The 23,521-nt window shown below is 40.0% G+C and overlaps 1 protein-coding gene across 3 annotated transcripts; it reads left to right on the top strand.

Annotated features, from left to right (window-relative positions):
* Positions 1-59: 59 nt before the first annotated feature.
* LOC131721209 (zinc finger protein 879-like) lies at positions 60-13,170 on the top strand. Of its 3 annotated transcripts, none has more exons than XM_059014626.1 (3): positions 60-312; positions 5,010-5,336; positions 5,826-13,170. In XM_059014626.1, exon 3 carries the CDS (start codon positions 5,861-5,863, stop codon positions 7,235-7,237), a length of 1,377 nt encoding a protein of 458 aa, XP_058870609.1. In that variant the 5' UTR covers positions 60-312; positions 5,010-5,336; positions 5,826-5,860; the 3' UTR covers positions 7,238-13,170. The 3 variants fall into 3 exon arrangements, with proteins under 3 accessions (XP_058870609.1, XP_058870610.1, XP_058870608.1); XM_059014627.1 differs by lacking the exon at positions 60-312 and adding an exon at positions 319-456; XM_059014625.1 differs by lacking the exon at positions 60-312 and adding an exon at positions 319-600.
* Positions 13,171-23,521: the final 10,351 nt, after the last annotated feature.

Raw genomic sequence — 23,521 nt, 5'->3', positions numbered from 1 at the left:
TTTAACCACCGCCTTCCTCTAAAATATGTGCAACGACATTTGATATAGGGCTACACCAACACCAAAATGGGACGCAGGGGGTTACCTGAATTAAAACTGTATTCGCTCGAAAAACTATATGAGCTACAAACAGCTCGTTTACGATGTTAACACTGAAAGTCAGTAATGTTTTATTTAAAGATCCCCGGTATCACAATTCCCTTTGCGGTCCATATTAGTTGAATTGTTAAACCGCGCTGATCGGTTGGTATTTTGTGATTGGTATATTCCTCGTTCTGTGGCAGACAGACCCGTTCAGAGAGCAGAGAGGAGGTGAGAGAGTCTGCATGGAGCTCTACAATGTGTTTATAAACTACAGAGCGCTGTTATATTGTATTATTTTGAAAGGTCCGGGTTGTAGTGTGGTAGGAGCGCGTTGTTTTATCCGTTCAGACACTGAGGGAGAGCAGAGAGGAGGTGAGAGAGTCTGCATGGAGCTCTACAATGTGTTTATAAACTACAGAGCGCTGTTATATTGTATTATTTTGAAAGGTCCGGGTTGTAGTGTGGTAGGAGCGCGTTGTTTTACCCGTTCAGACACTGAGGGAGAGCAGAGAGGAGGTGAGAGAGTCTGCATGGAGCTCTACAATGTGTTTATAAACTACAGAGCGCTGTTATATTGTATTATTTTGAAAGGTCCGGGTTGTAGTGTGGTAGGAGCGCGTTGTTTTTGTGTGTGTGTGTGTTGTATTTGTGAAGCGGCGTGGCTGTGTCAGCGCGTTTGTTTTTATTCACATCCCCCCAGTTGCAGTCTGCGTGTTGTCAAAACAAAGAACCACCAAATAAGCAAACAACGTTTTAACATCGCAAAGACTAAACTACTAAGTTAAAAAAAAACAAAAAAACACCGTACACACCAAGTATATATTGAAATTAGGGCGGTCACTCAATTACATATTTTATTGGTTAATTTATGGGTATTAGTTGATTAACTAAAACAATGTAAAGTTAACTATCTTAAGATATTATTTGGTCTTTTTTAAATGTATGTGTAATATTATTTGTATCTTAGTAAATGTCTCTCTTTGTTACTGCGCTATTGAGATGTACCTGTGCTGGCCCTGTGGGCACAAAGTGAATAAAATACACTTTTTAAAAAAAAATAATATATATATATATATATATATATATATATATATATATATATATATATGCATTATATTATATCAAAGAACAAAACCAATAATAATATTTACAAAAAAACAGCTACACGTTACAGAATCTAATCTAAAATTAAATATTGACTGATTCTATCAAATGCACATATTTCTATGACATTGTTATTAGAATACATTTTTACTGTTAAGGATCGGTGCCACAAACAGGAAATCTCTGTGTGTGTGTGTGTGTGTGTGTGTGTGTATATATAATATATCCACTTCTGAATGACAAATTATATAGATATCATGGACATTTTTTTTTTTCCAAAACAAACGATTTGTGTAAAAGTGTACTGGTACATTACAAACTACACAATTTATTTACATGTATTCATTCTTTTAATTAATATTGGGGAAAAGAACTACTTCCATTTAAAATCGTGCTTTATGTATTCAAAGGGATAAGAACATAAGAATGTTTACAAACAAGAGGAGGCCATTCAGCCCATCTTGCTCGTTTGGTTGTTAGTAGCTTATTGATCCCAGAATCTCATCAAGCAGCTTCTTGAAGGATCCCAGGGTGTCAGCTTCAACAACATTACTGGGGAGTTGGTTCCAGACCCTCTGTGTAAAAAAGTGCCCCCTATTTTCTGTTCTGAATGCCCCTTTATCTAATCTCCATTTGTGACCCCCGGTCCTTGTTTATTTTTTCAGGTCAAAAAAGTCCCTTGGGTCAACATTGTCTATACCTTTTAGGATTTGGAATGTTTGAATCAGATCGCCGCATAGTCTTCTTTGTTCAAGACTGAATAGATTCAATTCTTTTAGCCTGTCTGCATACAACATGCCTTTTAAACCCGGGATAATTCTGGTTGCTCTTCTTTGCACTCTTTCTAGAGCAGTAATATCCTTTTTGTAATGAGGTGACCAGAACTGAGCATGATATTCTAGGTGAGGTCTTACTAATGCATTATAAAGTTTTAACATTACTTCCCTTGATTTAAATTCAACACTTCTCACAATATATCCGAGCATCTTGTTGGTCTTTTTTATAGCTTCCCCACATTGTCTAGATGAAGACATTTCTGAGTCAACATAAACTCCTAGGTCTTTTTCATAGTTCCCTTCTTCAAATTTCACTATCTCCCATATAATATTTATAATGCACATTTTTACTGCCCGCATGCAATACTTTACACTTTTCTCTATTAAATTTCATTTGCCATGTGTCTGCCCAATTTTGAATGCTGTCTAGATCATTTTGAATGACCTTTGCTGCTGCAACAGTTTGCCACTCCTATTTTTGTGTCGTCTGCAAATTTAACAAGTTTGCTTACTATACCAGAATCTAAATAATTAATGTAGATTAGGAATAGCAGAGGACCTAATACTGATCCCTGTGGTACACCACTGATTACCTCACTCCATTTTGAGGTTTCTCCTCTAATCAGTACTTTCTGTTTTCTACATGTTAACCACACCCTAATGCATTTCCTTGAATCCCTCCTGCATTCAGTTTGAGAATTGATCTTTTATGCGGGACTTTGTCAAAAGCTTTATGGAAATCTAAATAAACCATGTTGTATGCTTTGCAATTATCCAATGTCAATGTTGCATCCTCAAAAAAGTCAAGCAGGATAGTTAGACACGATCTCCCTTTCCTAAAGCCGTGCAGACTGTCTCCCAGGATATTGTTACCATATAGGTAATTTTCCATTTTAGATCTTATTATAGTTTACATAAGTTTACATATAATAGAAATCAGGCTTTTTGGTCTGTAGTTACCTGGTTCGGCTTTGTCTCCCTTTTTGTGGATCGGTATTACGTTTGCTATTTTCCAGTCTGTCGGTACAACCCCTGACTCAAGAGACTGTTGCATGATCTTGGTTAGCGGTTTGTAAATAAATTCTTTCATTTCTTTGAGTACTTTGAGTTTTTTTTTCTTCATCTATGATTTTGCCATTTGTGTCTCTTAGACATTTAACCTCCTCTTTCAATGTTCTCTTGCTTTTATAATATTGGAAACACATTTTGGAATTAGTTTGAGCCCTTTTAGCAATATTGATTTCTATCTCTCTCATGGCCTTTCTAACTTCCTTTTTGACTTATGTTTGCAGTTCCAAGTACTCTTTCTGTGTACTTTGTTTTTGGTCCTTTTTAAATGCTTTGTAAAGTGCCTTTTTTTGCTGAATATTTTTTTCTAATTGATCTATTAAACCATTTTGGCCATTTTGTTTTAGATTTAGATTTGTCTACTTTTGGGATGTAATTGTTTTGTGCCTCTAGTACTACATTTTTAAAAAACAGCCATCCTTTCTCTGTGGGTGTTTTCTCTATTTTACTCCCATCTACTTCTGTTAGTCTCTGTTTCATACCTTCATAGTTTGCTTTTCTAAAATTGTAAACCTTAGCTTTAGTCATTACTTTTGGGGGTTTTAAAAAATACTTCAAATGTTGTGGTCTGAGTTTGCCAATGGCTCCCTGACCTCAGTTTTAGTTATTCTGTCTTCGTTATTTGAAAAGACTAAATCAAGGCATGCCTCCCCTCTGATTCGCACATTGAATACACAGAGGGTGCGTACTTATGAAGCATTTTCAAAATTGATTCACTGGTAGTCAGGATGGGACCAGCAAATCAGATGCTAGTTAGCACTTAAGCAGGAAAAGAAGAACAAGCCCACTGCTCGTCTTTTCAAAATTACTATAAATAGCAAGGCAGGGCGTTTGGTGCATTTAAATTGATAAACTTAAATAATGTTATTAACTATGCAGGTTACAAAAGTGTAACTATTTAATCGATTTATCCAGTATTTATCTCAATGTATATAATGAGGAATGGAATCTATTGAAAAATCGATTTTACGATTTAATTGTAGCAGCCCTATTAGACATAGTTGTTTTTGAATTCTCTCTCTCTTTGTCTTTGAAAAAAACATTATATCGACCCAGGTTAGTCCAATATATCTAATATTTTGTTTTGTTTTATTTTACTGCAGTTATGCTAAGCATGATTTGAAGAGGAGTCTTGCCCACCTTAACGTGTGGGTCCAGTTATGTTTAAAACAACCTACATAAATATATAAATTACAATATCCACAGATTTCTAATAAAGATTAATGAAATTGTGCATCTCCTTGAATTTCTGCCACACTAGAGGAGAAGGGCATGTATTGCCTTAGAAAATGACTCGCATTAGAAATCACTATGTGAGTTTATAATATAAAAAATAAAACAACACCATGGAAATATAATAGCAGTGTTATTAATGTACATGAGTAAACTGAGTTGGTGGACTGCATAGAAAAAAATAAAAGCATAACTTCTGCTATCTACTGGTCACTTTTTATTAACTGTGAATTAAATATGAAATCCAGAATCCAGAAAAAAAGCCATGTGCATATAAACTGGTTTTCTACCCTTTTTAATATGTTTGTTTGAAATCATTTTTAAATATACTTACAATGATGTGTATCTTTGTTGCCTTTACTAGTTCTGTTCTGCTGGTACAAATTAAAACATCGACGGAGACCTCAATTCCAAGATCATGCTGTGGAACGTCATAATATTGCTGCTTGAAAGAAACGTGTTTTTAAAGTAACCACATATTTTTATTTTGATACAAGGCTAAAATACATATGGGTTTACAAGCCTTGCATTCAGATAGTGTTGCACTTCCTTTGTCACCTGGGGGGTGAAATTGTCCCCTCCCCTTGAACGGCTTCTTTCACAGTAACTTAAACTGGATTCTTGTAATCTCATAGTACTGTACACATCCGTTTAATTGATATGAAGCAAATAATATATGCATTATAAAAATAAAAAATAAATCTCTGTTCTCTTTGAACTAAACTAACATTCAAACACTTTCAGATTTGGGGTGGCTGCAAACAGCTCTCACCTGAAGAGAAGAAAGGACACATTCACTGCAGCTCCCCCAGCAGAGAAAGGCAGCGACTCCCTCTCGAAGAGAACAAAGAGAGGCTAACAGCATGCAGCTGACACCCAGGGAGGGGGCGTGTTCTTGTGCGTGGAACTGCAAGAGAGGGGTTTAAATATGCAGTGCAGTCTAGTCTACACAGATTACCTGTTGTTATCTGTTTGAGCTGCCTATTTGCTCTGGAGAGAAGAATCGAGACGGTCAGAGTGAGCGACTGGAGCACTAGAGCCGTGCTGCAGATCCTATTGACAATACCTGAAGTAAGTTTCTCTTTATTTATTTTTTATCTTTTAAAACCGCTTGATACTCTCCTTATATTGTCTTATTGTAACTGTACAGCTAATATGCTACTTGACAGGATTGTAATTGTGTGGAATGCTTTGTTTGTTGTGAATATATCTTTTAAATTAATTAGTAACAGTAAATGTCACAGATGTTGTAAGATCTTAGTTTGTAACACAAGCAAGTTAGATTTGTGGCATGTAACGTTTGTCAATTAACAGTTTTATTTCTGATGCACCTCAGATGTTGGATTTAGGGCTCTGTTAACAAAATAATTCTACCCATTTCAAAGTTAGGTTAATTCCATTACATGCATTATTAAATGTCACAATCACCAATGACAGTTACAAAGTATTTGTCCTCATCATCGCTTTGTGGTTGTTTGGTTGGTGTATAAAATGCTTTCTTGATACTGAAGGTGACGTAGAGAATAGATAGCAATACTTAATTTAATGTTCTGTTTTCAGGACTGCCTTATCTTGGTGGAAGCCAAGGAGGAAAGATGGATTCTGTTTACATTAAACAGGAGGAGGAGGGTCTGGAATTGTTTCCTCTCCACATTAAAGAAGAGACTGAACTGGAGTCTGTCCACATTAAAGAAGAGACTGAACTGGAGTCTGTCCACATTAAAGAAGAGACTGAACTGGAGTCTGTCCACATTAAAGAAGAGACTGAACTGGAGTCTGTCCACATTAAAGAAGAGAGTGAACTGCAGCTTGTCCACATTAAAGAGGAAGAGCCTGAACTGCAGCCTGTCCACATTAAACAAGAGACTGAACTGGAGCCTGTCTACATTAAGGAAGAAGAGACTGAACTGCAGTCTTTCCACATTAAAGAAGAGACTGAACTGGAGCCTGTCCATGTTAAGGAAGAAGAGACTGAACTGGAGCCTGTCCATGTTAAGGAAGAAGAGACTGAACTGCAGCTTGTCCACATTAAAGAAGAGACTGAACTGGAGCCTGTCCATGTTAAAGAAGAGACTGAACAGGAGCCTGTCCATGTTAAAGAAGAGGAGACTGAGCTGGAGCCTGTCCACATTAAACAGGGAGAGACTAAACTGGAGCCTTTCTACATTGAAGAGTCTACTGACTTGTCGTTTAAGGATTTAGAAAACATATCCCAGAAAAAGATATCACATCAATGTAGTGAATGTGGGAAGAACTTGAGCCATTTAGGAAACCTAAAAAGGCACCAGAGAATTCACACTGGAGAGAAGCCGCATCACTGCACTGACTGTGGGAAGAGCTTCAGTCAGTCAGGACACCTAAAATCACACCAGCGAACTCACACTGGAGACAAGCCGCATCACTGTGCTGACTGTGGGAAGAGCTTCAATGAGTTAGGAGACCTAAAAACACACCAGCAAATTCACGCTGGAGAGAAGCCACATCAGTGCATTGACTGTGGGAAGAGATTTGGTCTGTTACGAGGCCTAAAAAGACACCAGCGAATTCACACTGGAAAGAAGCCATATCACTGCACTGACTGTGGGGAGAGCTTCAGTCGGTTAGAAAGCCTAAAAAAACACCAACGAATGCACACTGGAGAGAAGCCGCATCACTGCTCTGACTGTGGGAAGAGCTTTAGTCAGTTAGGAAGCCTAAAAACACACGAGAGAATTCACACTGGAGAGAAGCCATATCACTGCTCTTTGTGTGGGAAGAGCTTCAGTCGGTTAGGAAGCCTAAAACAACACCAGCGAATTCACCCTGGAGAGAAGCCGTATCACTGCTCTAAATGTGGGAAGAGTTTCAGTCTGTCAGGATACCTAAAAAGACACCAGCGAATTCACAGTGGAAAGAAGCTGCATCACTGTACAAAATGTGGCAATACATTTGCTTTCTGTGGTCGAGTGAAAAGACATAAATGCCAGTTTTGAAAATGCAGATGAAACTGATAGGGGTAATGAATAGTACATGAATAACATCATGAATAAGGGCCGGCATAATTACATGAAAAGGCCTAATATATATATATATTAGCTCAAAGTGCCAGCTGCCCAACATTTCGATATGTTGTACATATCTTTCTCAAGGGAGCCTGTGTTTGAATCAAAACATTGGAGGTATTTATAGGATTTTGACGGCATGACGACTACTTGTTATTGTTTACATTCATTCCATGATTTATTCTTACATGATGTAATGGTGTTCTATATATTGTGACATCATTTTTACTTCTATCTTTGAATCTGTATTAATTCTAATTAACACTACTTTATATAAACATATATTTTTATTATATCATGCAATGCTGGCTCTGAGGATCAGTCTAGATTTGGCCTCCCCAGCGCATCAGCATGCACAACTTTTGAATGAATTTTGAATATACGTACATACATACATACATATTAAATGAGGATTTTTTCCACTTATCAACACACCATACTCCACACTGTTAAGGGGAAAAAAGTTTTTTTATTGAGAAAAAGATGATATATTACAAATACAAAACTGGAAGATCATAATTGGATAAGTCTCCAACCCCCTGAGTTAATACTTGGTTGAAGCACCTTTGGCAGCAATTACAGCTGTGAGTCTGTTGGGATAAGTCTCTAACAACTTTGCACACCTTCACAGTAGGGATGATGTTGTTTGGGTGATGTGCTGTTTTGGGTTTGCGCTAAAAACATAATGCTTTGCATTTAGGCCAAAAATATTTGCCACATGGCTACAGAATCTTCTGAGTTTTTTTTAGCATACGGGATTCAAGGTGGGCTTTCTTGAGTAATGGCTTCCTTCTTGCCACCCTACCATACAGGCCAGATTTGTGGAGTGCTTGGGATATTGTTGTCACATGCACACTTTGACCAGTCTTGGCCATAAAAGCATGTAGCTCTTGCAAAGTTGCCATTGGCCTCTTGGTAGCCTCTCTGATCAGTCTCCTTGCTCAGTCATCTAGTTAGGAGGGACGGCCTGATCTAGGCAGGGTCCTGGTGGTGCCATATACCTTCCACTTCTTAATAATCGTCTTGACCATGCTCCAAGGGATATTCAAGGCCTTTGATAACTTTGTCCCGGAGTTCTTTTGAAAGCGCCTTGATGCTCATGGTTGAGTCTTTGCTTTGAAATGCACTACCCAGCAGAGAAAACCTACAGGAACTGCTGAATTTACCCTGAAATCATGTGAATCACTATAAGGTTACACCTGAGCTAATTTAGGATTTCTATTACTAGGGGGGTGGACACTTATCCAACCAAGCTATTTCAGTTTTTATTTTTAATTAATTTTATACAAATTTCTAGAATATTTTTTTCACTTGGAAGTTGTGGGGTACGATGTGTAGATAAATGAAAAAAAAAAAAAATTTTTAATGCATTTTAATTCCAGGCTATAAGGCAAAGGTGAACATTTTGAAAGGGGGTATATGTATATATATATATATATATATATATATATATATATATAGATATATATATAGATATAGATAGATATAGATAGATATAGATATAACTAAATCATTTAGAATTACCATCTGTACCAGTACCAAAAATTTGAAACTTTCTTACATCAAATGTGAAAAAAAACTTAAATACCTCTTATGAGCTGTAAGTCGTCAAACTAAGGTAAAATTGTTATTCTGTTTTTTCTGCTGCTTCCTCTTCCGTTTTAATTGTGTGTAGCGTCGTTTCAAGCAGTTTCACATGTTGGTCAACATCAAAATAAACCAGGGAGTTTGATATCCACACCATTTATATTAAACAATTTATTTATGTTTTTAAACAGCACATAACGCACAAAAAATAAAATACCGTTGTTTGAACTGCAGCATCAGGTCCTTCAAGAGCACATGGCCTTAGCCCACTGCGCCACTCCGCTGTAGTTGAAATGCATACATTTTTTAGGCTTACATCCATGCCTGACCAGCTTTCGCTGAAAACACGAAGGTTTTGCTCGATTCAAGAAATTTTCCATTTCTTGTTTGAAAATATCCAGTTTCCTGTTTGTTTGGTAGATAAGATATATCTCACTATTTACCGTGTTCAATTTTATACTGATATTGCTAGTTTATATTGCTGTAAAACAAGACAATTTTACCAGCAAAGCATTTTGCTTAATTTTGCATTTATTATAAGTCTGCATTATTAATGTGCCATATATTTATTGTTAATTTGTTTTACTGCAAACTGTGCCAATAAGCACAGCTGGGACATTATCAGATGTTATCCATTTAAAGTACAATTGCATGCATTATGCTGCTTCTGTAATTTGAAGAAGACCCCAAACAGCTTTTCTTTCAGTTTATGGTGTGCACAATTCTACAACTACACGGGAGATACTGAAGTTGAAGAAGGAATCTACAAAAAAAGAGCTAGGAGTTTATGTTGACTCAGAAACGTCTTCATCTAGACAATGTGGGAAGCTATAAAAAAGGCCAACAAGATGCTCGGATATATGGTGAGAAATGTTGAATTTAAATAAAGAGAAGTAATGTTAAAACTTTACAATGCATTAGTCTGGTCACCTCGTTACAAAAAGGATATTGCTGCTCTAGAAAGAGTGCAAAGAAGAGCAACCAGAATTATCCCGGGTTTAAAAGGCATGTTGTATGCAGACAGGCTAAAAGAATTGAATCTATTCAGTCTTGAACAAAGAAGACTATGCTGCGATCTGATTCAAACATTCAAAATCCTAAAAGGTCTAGACAATGTCAACCAAGGGGACTTTTTTGACCTGAAAAAAGAAACAAGGACCAGGGATCACAAATTGGGAATAAAGGGGTATTCAGAACAGAAAATAGTAGGCACTTTTTACACAGAGAATTGTGAGGGTCTGGAACCAACTCCCCAGTAATGTTGTTGAAGCTGACACCCTGGGATCCCTCAAGAAGCTGCTTGATGAGATTCTGGGATCAATAAGCTACTAACAACCAAACAAGCAAGATGGGCTGAATGGCCTCCTCTCGTTTGTAAACTTTCTAATGTTATTATGTGCTTTTAGTCCTTAATATACTGTATACATGGTTTATATAGCTCCAATCCATAAACTGTATTAAACCAAAATCATGAAAATACTGTCAATATATCAGTGCAACTGCCTTATCGATATAAATGATTTAAACATGTTTAAACAGTAAAGCATACATAAAAGTTGCAGTTATTTTATCACTGCATTGATCATTAGTACATTAAAAAAAACATCAAAGTCCCAGCATACATTATATTAGCAGAGTGTGACATTAACAGAAGTGACATTAAATTTGACAACTGTGGCTACATCTGTCTTCTTTTCACACATTTACACTGTAAAACCACAGAAAGTGTGACATGTTTAATATCTAAATTGCATGTGTGTATAGTAAAAAATAGAAGTGCTCTATTCCTGAACAGCAGTGTTTATACGTAATTTGGTATAGCACTGGTGTTTAGTCATTTGGAACTCTATAAATAATTGTTAAACACTATGTGTTTAATCTATGGCATGTTTGCTATACTTAAACTTTTAGATTTTAAACACCAGCCCTATTATAAATGCGTATGAATGGGCTCCCGAGTGGCACATCCAGTAAAGGCGCTCTGTGCGGAGTGCAAGATGTGCCCTATAGCCTGGAGATCGCAAGTTCGAATCCAGGCTATGTCACAGCCGACCGTGACCGTGAGTTCCTAGGGGGTGGCTCACAATTGGCCAAGTGCTACCCGGGTAGGGAGGGTTTAGGTTGGCAGGGGAATCCACTGCTCACTGTGCATCAGCGACCCCTGCGCCTCATAGGGCACCTGTGGTTCTGCAGTGGTGAGCCAAGGATACAGATAATAATTGGGGAGAAAACTGTGGTATAAAAAATATTTGCCGACGACTAAATAATACCTTAATTCATAAACACATTTAAAATCATAAACCCAGTGACATGTTTGAAAAGTGTGACAAGTGTTTTACAGTGTAGCTTTTCACAAACAACATTTTACCCAAATGTATGACGGTCAGACACCTGGTATTGCTCATTACATACTCTTATCTTGGCTACTGTACTTTCTGTGCTTCAACAATTTTTTCTGTTTTCTTGGATTATTTGAAGTAGTTTTTTCTTTATACCATAGTTTTCCCCTACAACAAAAAAATGTCTGCAAAACCATTACTTTTGTTTAAATCGACACATTACTTTGTATCCAGACTTGGGGCCAACAGTGTCAAGTAGTGGTTAGGGATCTGGATTCTTGACCAGAGGATCGTGGGTTCAATCCCAGGTGGTGGACACTGCTGTTGTACCCTTGAGCAAAGTATTTTACCTAGATTCAGTATAAACAACTGGATAAATGGGTAATTGTATGTAAACATAACATGATATAACTGACAATTGTAAGTCACCCTGGATAAGGGCGTCTGCTAAAAAATAAATAATAATTTAAATGCAATCTGCTGAACTATTTGCATTTGACTAGGTATTTGTATATTTTGAAATACAATAATTTGCATTTGAATTTAAAATCATGGGATAGCTTAAAAAATATTTCAATTTCAAATGCATTAAATACTTTTCAATAATAATGCTCATAATAAAGTAGAAAGACTTCAGTATTGCTGGTAAAGTTGATTAACCTGAAAGATGCAAACTAAGACACCTTTGAGAACTTCATATTCATTAAATGTAACAATCAAAACAAGTAAAACGAATAAACTGCATTGCACACATATACAAATATATACATAGAGTGCCTTGCATAAGTATTCACCCCCCTTGGACTTTTCCACATTTTTGTAGTGTTACAACCTGGAATTAAAATGGATTTAATTGGTATTTTTACCATTTGATTTACACAACATACTTAACACTTTGAAGGTGCAAAATATTTTTTATTGTGACACAAAAGTTAATTAAACAAAAAAAAGACAATTTTTGCTTGCATAAGTATTCACCCCCTTGAGTCAATACTTGGTAGAAGCACCTTTGGCAGCAATTACAGCTGTGAGTCTTTTTGGGTAAGTATCTACCAGCTTTGCACATCTGGATCCTGCAATTTTTGCCCATTCTTCTTGGCAAAATTGCTCAAGCTCTGTCAAGTTAGATGGGGACCTTTGGTGAACAGCAATTTTCAAGTCTTGCCACAGATTCCCAATCGGATTGATGTCTGGGCTTTGACTGGGCCATTCTAAGACATTCAGGATCTTGTTTTTAAACCACTCCAGTGTAGCTTTGGCTGTGTGTTTAGGGTCATTGTCCTGCAGTCTCTTGCAGACTGAAAAAGGTTTTCCTCTAGAATTTCCCTGTATTTGGCTCCATCCATCTTGCCCTCAATTCTAACCAGTTTCCCAGTCCCTGCCGATGAAAAGCATCCCCATAACATGATGCTGCCACCACCATGCTTCACCGAGTGGATGGTGTTTTCAGGGTGATGAGCAGTGTTGGCTTTACGCCACACATAGCGTTTTGCGCTAAGGCCAAAAAGTTCAGTTTTTGGTCTCATCAGACCAGAGAACCTTTTTCCACATGTTTGCTGTGTCTCCCACATGCCTTTTGGCAAAATCCAAACAGGATTTGATATGGGTTTTTTTCAGCAATGGCTTTCTTCTCGCCACTCTTCCATAAAGACCACCCTTAAATGTGCTTTATTTGCTCTTATCTGCCCCCTATTTTACTGCATTTAATCCTGTACTTCAGAGTACTGTAATCTGCAAGTGTTTAATCTGTAATATTTTGTAGTTAATCATATCTTGATGTAACTATCACTGTCACTGTTATCTGCTGTATTATTGAATTGTATTTTGTCACACTTGTACTTACTTGAACCAAAGTCATTGTATTTATCTTGCTCTTATTGTATTACTTGTACTGTAACACTTGAAATGTATTTGCTTACGATTGTAACTAGCACTGGATAAGGGCGTCTGCTAAGAAATAAATAATAATAATAATAATAATAATAATAATAATAATAATAATAATAATAATAATAATAATAATAATAATAATAATAATAATAATAATAATAATAATAATAATAATAATAATAATAATAATAATAATAATAAAAGATCAGCTTTGTGGAGCGTCCGGGTTATAGTTGTCCCATGGACGGTTTCTCCCATCTCAGCTGTTGATCTCTCCAGCTCCTTCAGAGTTACCATAGGCCTCTTGGTTGCTTCTCTGACTAATGCCCTCCTTACCTGTTCACTGAGTTTTGGTGAACGGCCTTCTCTAGGCAGAGTCGTGGTTGTGCCATATTCTTTCCATTTTTTAATAATGGATTTAACAGTGCTCCAGGGGATGTTCAAAGTTTGGGATATTTTTTTTATAACCCAACCCTGATTGGTGCTTCTCCAGAACTTTATCCCAGACTTGTTTTGATAGCTCCTTGGTCTTCATGATGCTGTTTGTTTAGATATGCTCTCTAACAAACTCTGGGGCCTTCCAGAAACAGGTGTATTTAATCTGAGATCATGTGACACTTGAATTGCACACAGGTGGACTCCATTCAACTAATTATGCGACTTCTGAAGGCAATTGGTTGCACCAGAGCTTATTTAGGAGTGTAACAGCAAAGGGGGTGAATACTTCTGCAATCAAGACTTTTCAGTTTTTTATTTGTAAATAATTTTGAAAAATATGTAGATTTTTTTCCCCACTTTGACATTATGGACTATTTTGTGTAGATCAGTGACAAAAAATCCTAATTAAATCCATTTTAATTCCAGGTTGTAACACTACAAAATATAGACAAGTCCAAGGGGGGTGAATACTTATGCAAGGCACTGTATATATCATAATTTATGTCAGTTTTCACAAACCTGGTCCTGGGGACCCACTGTGTCTGCTGTTTGTGTTCTTTTCTGTCCCCTCCGATCTCATCTCACTCTCTGTCAATACCTTTGAATTTCATGCAGTCCAACTAACCTTTCCCTGTCAACTCCTGCTCATTGTTCTGTACCGCCCCCCTGGGCCTCTCACTCACTTTCTGGATGAACTCGACTTTCTACTCTCCTCCCTCCCCTCTCTGTCTACCCCGACTGTCCTGTTGGGTGACTTCAACATCCATCTCTCCAACCCCAGCCACTCTGCTGGATTCCTCCCTCTCCTGCACTCCTTCGACTTCTGTCTCTCTCCGTCCCCTCCTACCCACAAAGCTGGCCGTCAACTGGACCTCACCTTCTCCAGGGCCTGCTGCCCCTCCACCCTCTCTGTCACCCCCTGGACCTCTCTGATCATCTCTTTTTCTCTGTCTCTCCCCCCTCTCCCTGCTCCTCCTACCCCCACTATCACCTCTCGCCGTAACCTCCGCTCTCTCTCTCCCCCTCTGTCCTTGCCTCCACTGCTCTCTCTCACCTCCCTTCTATCGACTCCTTTTCACAACTCTCCGTAGACTCTGCTACCTCCACCTTCTTCTCCTCACTCACCTCCTCCCTTGACTCCCTCTGTCCCCCCACCTCCCGACCTGCTCGCCCCTCCCCTCCCCATCCCTGGCTCTCCTCTGCTCACTCCACTGAAACCGCCCTCCTGTCTGTCACCAACTCACTTAAGTGTGCCCGAGCTGCCTCTCTCTCCTCTGTCCTAATTCTCCTCGACCTCTCTGCTGCCTTTGACACTGTTGATCACTCTATTCTACTATCATCTCTTGCTGACCTGGGGATCTCTGGCACTGCTCTGGCCTGGTTCTCCTCCTACCTCTCCAACCGCACTTACCAGGTAACCTGGCGTGGAGCAACCTCCACACCTTACCCTCTCTTAACTGGAGACCCCCACGGGTCAGTCTTGGGTCCTCTCCTGTTCTCTCTCTACACCCGCTCCCTGGGCCCCCTCATCACATCCTATGGTTTCTCATACCATTTCTATGCTGATGATACTCAGATTTTCCTCTCCTTCCCCACCTCTGACTCCACCATCTCCTCCCATATCTCTACCTGTCTGTCTGCTATTTCCTCCTGGATGCACTCTCATCACCTCAAACTCAACCTCTCTAAATCTGACCTCCTTTTCTTTCCCTCCCCCTCCCCCTCCTCTGATCTCTCTATCTCTGTTCCTCTGGAACCTACCACACTCTCTCCCTCTTCCTCCGCTAAGAACCTTGGAGTCACCCTGGACCCCTGCCTCTCTTATTCCCAGCACATCTCCACTCTGGCACGCACTTGCCGATTCTTCCTGAGCAACATCTGAAGAATCCGACCCTTCCTCACCAACTATGCTACCCAGCTCCTGGTCCAGGCCCTGGTACTCTCCCGCCTAGACTACTGCAACTCCCTCCTGGCTGGCCTCCCTGCGTCCGCCACCCGTCCACTCCAGCTCATCCAGAACTCTGCTGCCCGCCTGGTGTTCTCTCTGCCTCACTTCGCCCACGCTACTCCACTACTCCGCTCGCTCCACTGGCTCCCGATCACCGCTCGCATCCAGTTCAAGACTCTTGTACTAGCCTACAGATGCCTTGACCAGACTGCACCTCCAGACCCTCATCTCTCCCTACACCCCCACTCGACCTCTCCGCTCCACCTGCACTAGAAGACTAGCTCTACCTCCGCTACGCTCCCCTGCCTCCAGAGCCCGCTCCTTCTCCACCCTTGCTCCGCAGTGGTGGAATGACCTTCCTACAGATGTCAGGACTGCCCAGTCCCTGACCACATTCCGGCGCCTCCTTAAGACTCACCTCTTCAAAGAGCACCTGTAGAACTCCTCTGTTTGTATCCTGGGACACTATCACCCTTCATGTAAATGTGCTTTATTTTGCTCTTATCTGCCCCCTATTTTACTGCATTTAATCCTGTACTTCAGAATACTGTAATCTGCCAAGTGTTTAACCTGTAGTACTTTGTATTTAATCACATCCTGATGTAACTATCACTATTTAATCATATCCTGATGTAACTATCACTATTATCTGCTGTATTATTGAATTGTGGTTTGTCACACTTGAACAAAAGTTATTGTATTTCTTGCTCTCATTGTATTACTTGTATTGTAACACTTGAAATGTATTTGCTTACGATTGTAAGTCGCCCTGGATAAGGGCGTCTGCTAAGAAATAAATAATAATAATAATAATTTCCCTGCTGAAATGTGAATTTCCTTCCCCTTCCATCTTGGCTGACTCCAGGTTTTCCTCAAGGATTTGCCTGCACTTTGCACCATCCATTCTCCCCATGGTTGCTTTGTTGGATCATTATGTGAGTTGCAGCTTGAAAGTCTTTATATACCTGAGGGAAATTATTTACAAGTTAAACCACTTTGAGTACACACAGGCTGAAACCATTTCACTAATTTTGTGACCTTTCAAACAAATCATTTGCACCTGAGCTGATTTAGGGCTGCAGTGGCAAAAAGGTTGAATACTTTTGCAACTGAGATTTTGGCTGCTTTCACAAACCCTGATCAGCACAAATCTTGGACTATCTTACGTGAGTTAACAGTAGGTAGTCCTAGATTAGTGCTAATTGAGGCCTGTGCAGCCAGCCATTTAAGAGCTAAAAATAATTCAAATGCTCTGTTTAGACAAATTATTTGTTCAATTGAGGGTTCAATTAAGTAATTCAGAGCTCAGTTGGAACAAAAACTAGCAAACACTGGGTCCTCAGGACCAAGATTGGGAAACACTGTTTTATGTAACTTGCTTCCTATATTGGTACATACCTGTTAATTATTATTAACTACGTGATTACTGTGTTTATGTTGCTATTATATAAACTATTCTCCTTGTATGTCACCTTTGATAAAGGCCTCTGCCAAATTCATGATAATAAATCAGTGTGGCAAAGTGGTGAGTGGATACAGGTGAGTGCAGTGCAGATACAAATCACACGGACAATTACTAACAGGTGGAAGGGTGTTTATTGATAAATTACTACAATGTCCAGGGCCTTGAGGCAAAACACCTGTAAATAATAATGCTGGAAGTGATTATTGCGGCGTGTATCACTTCGGTTTTGTAAAATCCCATGGGTTTGACTCAGAAGCATTTTTTACTTATATACAGAATGGGATGTTCTACTCCGTCTACCATTTGGACAGGACTGCACCCAAACCGGCATGCGATGCATCGGTACATAGGATGAATCTCTTGGTGAAGTCTGGAGTGATGAGAGCGGGGGCCTGGCAAAGTCTCTGCTTAACAATATCAAATGCCCCCTGACATTCTTCTGACCACTTAATTGAATTTGGTATGCTCTTCCTGGTGAGGTCAACTAAGGGATTAACCACTGTGGCATACTCGGGGATAAAGCGTCGGTAATAACCGGCCAACCCCAGTAGAGACCTCACCTCAGCCTTGGTTTTGGAGATTGCCACGTCCACCAAGGCCTGGACCTTGGTGACAATGGTTTTCACCCAGCCATTCCCCATTATAAATTCCAAGTATTGTGTCTCTTTCTTGGCAAACGCACATTTTCGCAAGTTAGCTGTCAGCCAGGCTGCCCTTAGAGACTGAAGGATGGCTGTGATCATAGCCAAATGCTCTCGCCAGGTGGAGCTGTAAATCACCACATCATTAATATACGCTGCTGCATATTCACGATGTGGATATAAAACCTGGTCCATCAGTCTTTGGAAGGCAGCGGGCGCACCATGTAGCCCAAACAGCATCGTTGTGAAATGAAAAAGCCCCTCTGGTGTTGAAAATGCAGTTTTCTCTCTAGAACTACGAGTTAACGGGATCTGCCAATATCCCTTTGTCAGATCCAGAGTGGAAATAAACCTTGCCGTCCCCAGTCTATCTAGAAGCTTGTCAACCCGAGGCATGAAATAGGCATAAAACTTGGCAATAGCGTTTACCTTATGGAAATCAACGCAGAAGCGGTTGGTGCCGTCCTTTTTGGCCACTATCACAATTAGACTGCACCACTCGCTCCTGGAAGGCTCAATCACCCCAAGTTCGAGCACGTCCCATACCTCTTTGTGAACGCCACCTTGTCGACTTTCTGGGATCAGATAAGGTCTCTCTCACATTGTGACACCTGGGGCTACCAGGCACGTCAGAAAAAACATGGTTGAATTCCTCATTAACATGCGCAGCTCAGGAAGTAACTGTTCCCCCAACGAAATGTCCTTTGTGCTAGAGGTCTCTAGCTCGGGGCCCAAAATCATCCTCTACATTGCCTGGGGCTATAAATAAGGCCTCCCTTCCCTGCCAGGGCTTTAATAAATTTATATGATAAAGTTATTTTTCATTGCGGCGATCAGGCTGTCTAATTTCATAATTCACCTTTCCTATAGCCCGAATCACTTCATATGGCCCCTGCCATTTAGCACATAGTTTTGATTCTCAGGAGGGAAGCAGCAGCATTACCTTGTCTCCAGGCCGAAAGGTTCGAATTAATGCATTTTGATTGTAATGCTGCTGTTGTCGGTGCTGAGCCGATTTGAGATTGTCCTGGGCCAAACGACCGACCAAATCTAGGCGATCTCTAAGTAGGAGCACATGCTGCACTACATTTTTGGACAAGCCTTTGTGCTAATCCAACCCCTCTCTCAACAGATCGAAAATGCCGCGAGGCTGTCGGCCGTACAAGAGCTCAAAGTGGGAGAACCCTGTCGAACTATGCGGCACCTCTCTCACTGCAAAAAGGAGGAAGGGGAGAAGCGATGCCCAATGTTTTTGCTCCTGATTCACAACTCGTCTCAGCATCGCCTTCAAGGTCTGATTAAACCGTTCCACCAAACAATCCGTCTGTGAATGATAAACAGACGTCCTGATGGGACGTATTTTTAACCCTTTGCAGTCCTATGTCGGACCAGGTTCAACATTGCAATTATTCCTATCCGCTCCATTGTCGGACCCTGTCCGACATCATCAAAAAAATGCAAAAAAACGGGTTTCTAGTCGTTTTTTCTCCGGAAAAAGCCGAAAAAACCATTCAATGGCCGAGTGGGAGCAACAGGAGCCGAGACAAGCCGATGATAAAAAAAAGGCGCGTCTCATGAATAGTCATACTTGCCCCTGGCATCCCATATGGGCGGTTTTAAGGAAACAAGCTGGCTGTTACTGTATCAGCGCACAGAGACTATCACGGACATTTGCAGAGCTTTTTTGAGATGTTATAGTAATAAAATAATGACTTGGATTGCATTATTGAGGAGTTTGGTGATAAAACGAGTGATCAGGAGATGAATGATCGGTATGTACGACTATTATTATTATTATTTATTTCTTAGCATATGTGAAAGCTACAGCGAATGAAAGGGTGGGGCAGGGCTGGAGATGCCTAGTGAGTGCTTTGTTGATATGCAGGGCCTTTTAAACCCGTTTGACTGTGGAAAAAAATACTGTTAAACAGCGCGTCTAAAATTAACTGTGCGTGTGAAAATAAATTGGACCTGACGCGCACTTAATAAATAGACTGCAAAGGGTTAAATGCATTTGAGATGTTAGCTACTCTAGCCATAATCTGCACTAGCTCTTTGGCTATCGCAGCGGCACCAGTGGACCTCAGTGGAACTGCCTCTGGGTATCGTGTTGCGTAATCTACCACCACTAATATATGCGTATACCCAGAGTCAGAAGGTAGCAAAGGGCCCACTATGTCCATTGCAATGCGTTCAAAAGGAGTGGAAATAATGGGCAGTGGAACCAAAGGGGCGGGGCGCACTCGACCCGGCGCTACTCGCTGGCAGTCTGGGCATGTGGCTACATATTTTGACACATCAGTATGAAGACCTACCCAATAGAATCGAGCCAATATCCGCTCCTTTGTCTTGTCAGCTCCGAGGTTCCCCGCAAAAGGACCTCGGTTCAACAAGACGGGGGAACCAATAATTGTGTTACAGGCTATCCTGTGTCCGCGGCTAAATTTTCCCTATATAGTAATTGCCCCTTGATACTGAAGTGTGGATATACTAGCGCCCCAGCGCCATCAACATCCTTACCTTCAATAGACCACACCTGACCCCAGGCATGCACTAGTGATGGGTGATTATGTTGGCCCCACACCATGTCCGTGCTTGAGTACCACATGTCCGGTATATTGAGAGGGGCCGGAGTAGCATCTGCCCTGGATGGCCCAGTAACCTCACCGTCTCAGTCACAATGCGTTCTGACTCCTTTTGACTGGCGGTTGTTATCATTCAAGCACTCTCCCACCAGACCCCAGCCTTTTCTCAGTGATGCTCCTTCCGATTTTGAGGTCCTTCTCTTTTTATTTGTTTTTCAAGGACGGAAAATAGGAGAAAACATTTTGGCTTGAAAAGGAAACACAACACCAATTATTTCCTTTTTCTTTTTTTGCCACGTTTACATGTGCGGCAATTACTTGCATTAATTTGCATTAATTAAATTTTGGCCACTGTCTCAGCCCAGAATAACAGGATGTGGCAACCTTGCCACCACCCCTACTAGCAGGTGATGTTTTATTGGTCCTACCAAAAAATATACTTTTAGTGTGGGGTATGCCGCCGTGTCTCCATGGACACAGGAGATGGCCACCTGACTTCGTGGCCGCCACAACACACCACCCAAGAGAGCTGTTCTAATCAAGGTTTGCTCACATCCTGTGTCCACTAATGCGTGGGTTTTCACATTGCCTTAAACCACATCAATCATACAAGGCCCCCCCCCGACCATTTTCCCCACGCTTACCTAACTCAGGTGCCCAATTACACAAGACCATGTCAGACTCCATGGCAGCGGGGCAGATGTCCCTTTTGGTTGCACCTAAAACACGTTGGGGGGACAGAGGGAACATTGGTTATGTAGTTGTAACTCGCCCAGAGTACCCACGGCCATGACACGGTGGTAGACATCCTCTCAAACGCCACCAAGTACGCCTCTGGGTCATCCTCGGCCGTCATCTTCATCGCTCGAGACTTCAGTGCCGACATTAAAAAATAAGAACTTAAGAAAGTTTGCAAACGAGAGGAGGCCATTCAGCCCATCTTGCTTGTTTGGTTAATACTAGCTTATTGATCCCAGAATCTCATCAAGCAGCTTCTTGAAGGATCCCAGGGTGTCAGCTTCAACAACATTACTGGGGAGTTGGTTCCAGACCATCACAATTCTCTGTGTAAAAAAGTGCCTCCTATTATCTTTTCTGAATGCCCCTTTATCTAATCTCCATTTGTGACCCCTGGTCCTTGTTTCTTTTTTCAGGTCAAAAAAGTCCCCTGGGTCGACATTGTCTATACCTTTTAGGATTTTGAATGTTTGAATCAGATCACCACGTAGTCTTCTTTATTCAAGACTGAATAGATTCAATTCTTTTAGCCTGTCTGCATACAACATGCCTTTTAAACCGGGATAATTCTGGTTGCTCTTCTTTGCACTCTTTCTAGAGCAGCAATATCCTTTTTGTAATGAGGTGACCAGAACTGAACACAATATTCTAGGTGAGGTCTTACTAATGCATTGTAAAGTTTTAACATTACTTCCCATGATTTAAATTCAACACTTCTCACAATATATCCGAGCATCTTGTTGGCCTTAGTCAACATAAACTCCTAGGTCTTTTAAATAGTTCCCTTCTTCAATTTCAGTATATCCCATATGATATTTATAATGCACATTTTTATTGCCTGTATGCAATACTTTACACATTTCTCTATTAAATGTCATTTGCCATGTGTCTGCCCAGTTCTGAATGCTGTCTAGATCATTTTGAATGACCTTTGCTGCTGCAACAGTGTTTGCCACTCCTCCTATTTTTGTGTCATCTGCAAATTTAACAAGTTTGCTTACTATACCAGAATCTAATCATTAATGTAGATTAGGAATAGCAGAGGACCTAAAACTGATCCCTGTGGTACACCACTGGTTACCTCGCTCCATTTTGAGTTTTCTCCACTAATAAGTACTTTCTGTTTTCTACATGTTAACCACTACCTAATCCATGTGCATGCATTTCCTTGAATCCGTCCTGCGTTCAGTTTGAGAATTAATCTTTTAGCGGGACTTTGTCAAAAGCTTGTTATTTAGAAATCTAAATAAACCATGTCGTATGCTTTGCAATTATCCATTTTCAATGTTGCATCCTCAAAAAATTCAAGCAAGTTTGTTAGACACGATCTCCCTTTCCTAAAACCATGCTGACTGTCTCCCAGGATATTGTTACCATATAGGTAATTTTCCATTTTAGATCTTATTATAGTTTCCATAAGTTAACATATAATAGAAGTCAGGCTTATTGGTCTGTAGTTACCTGGTTCGGTTTTGTCTCCCTTTTTGTGGATCGGCATTATGTTTGCAATTTTCCAGTCTGTCGGTACAACCCGTGTCAAGAGACTGTTGCATGATCTTGGCTAGCGGTTTGTAAATAACTTCTTTCATTTCTTTGAGCACTATTGGGAGGATGTCATCCGTCCCAGGGGATTTGTTTATTTTAAGAGCTCCTAGTCCCTTTAACATTTCTGCCTCTGTTATTGTTATTATTATTATTATTATTATTATTATTATTATTATTATTATTATTATTTATTTTTTAGCAGATGCCCTTATCCAGGGCGACTTACAATTGTTACAAGATATCGCATTATTTTTACATACAGTTACCCATTTATACAGTTGGGTTTTTACTGGAGCAATCTAGATAAAGTACCTTGCTCAAGGGTACAGCAGCAGTGTCCCCCACCTGGGATTGAACCCACGACCCTCTGGTCAAGAGTCCAGAGCCCTAACCACTACTCCACACTGCTGCCCAGTGTTATGCTAAAGTTATAGGAACAAGTCGACATGTGGGGCATGTTGTCTGTATCCTTCTTTGATTTTGCCATTTGTATCTCTTAGACATTTAACCTCCTCTTTGAATGTTGTCTTGCTGTTATAGTATTGGAAAAACATTTTGGAATTAGTTTTAGCCCCCTTAGCAATATTGATTTCTATCTCTCTTGGCCTTTCTAACTTTCTTTTTGACTTGTGTTTGCAGTTCCAAGTACTCTTTCTGTGTACTTTATTTTTGGTCCCTTTTAAACGCTCTGAAAAGTGCTTTTTCTCTGAATATTTTTTTTAAAAATTGATCTATTAAACCATTTTGGCCATTTTGTTTTAGATTTAGATTTGTCTACTTTTGGGATGTAATTGTTTTGTGCCTCTAGTACTACATTTTTTAAAAAACAGCCATCCTTTTTCTGTGGATGTTTTCTCTATTTTACTCCAATCTACTTTTGTCTCTGTTTCATACCCATAGTTTGCTTTTCTAAAATCGTAAACCTTAGCTTTAGTCATTACTTTTTGGGTTTTAAAAATTACTTCAAATGAGACCATGTTGTGGTCTGAGTTTGCCAATGGCTCTCTGACCTCTGTTTTAGTTATTCTGTCGTCGTTAT

The sequence above is a fragment of the Acipenser ruthenus genome, chromosome 48 (assembly GCF_902713425.1).
Source record: "Acipenser ruthenus chromosome 48, fAciRut3.2 maternal haplotype, whole genome shotgun sequence".
Lineage (NCBI taxonomy): Eukaryota > Metazoa > Chordata > Actinopteri > Acipenseriformes > Acipenseridae > Acipenser > Acipenser ruthenus.
Note: the sequence above shows the minus strand (reverse complement) of the source record. Positions and strands in the feature narration are given on the sequence as shown.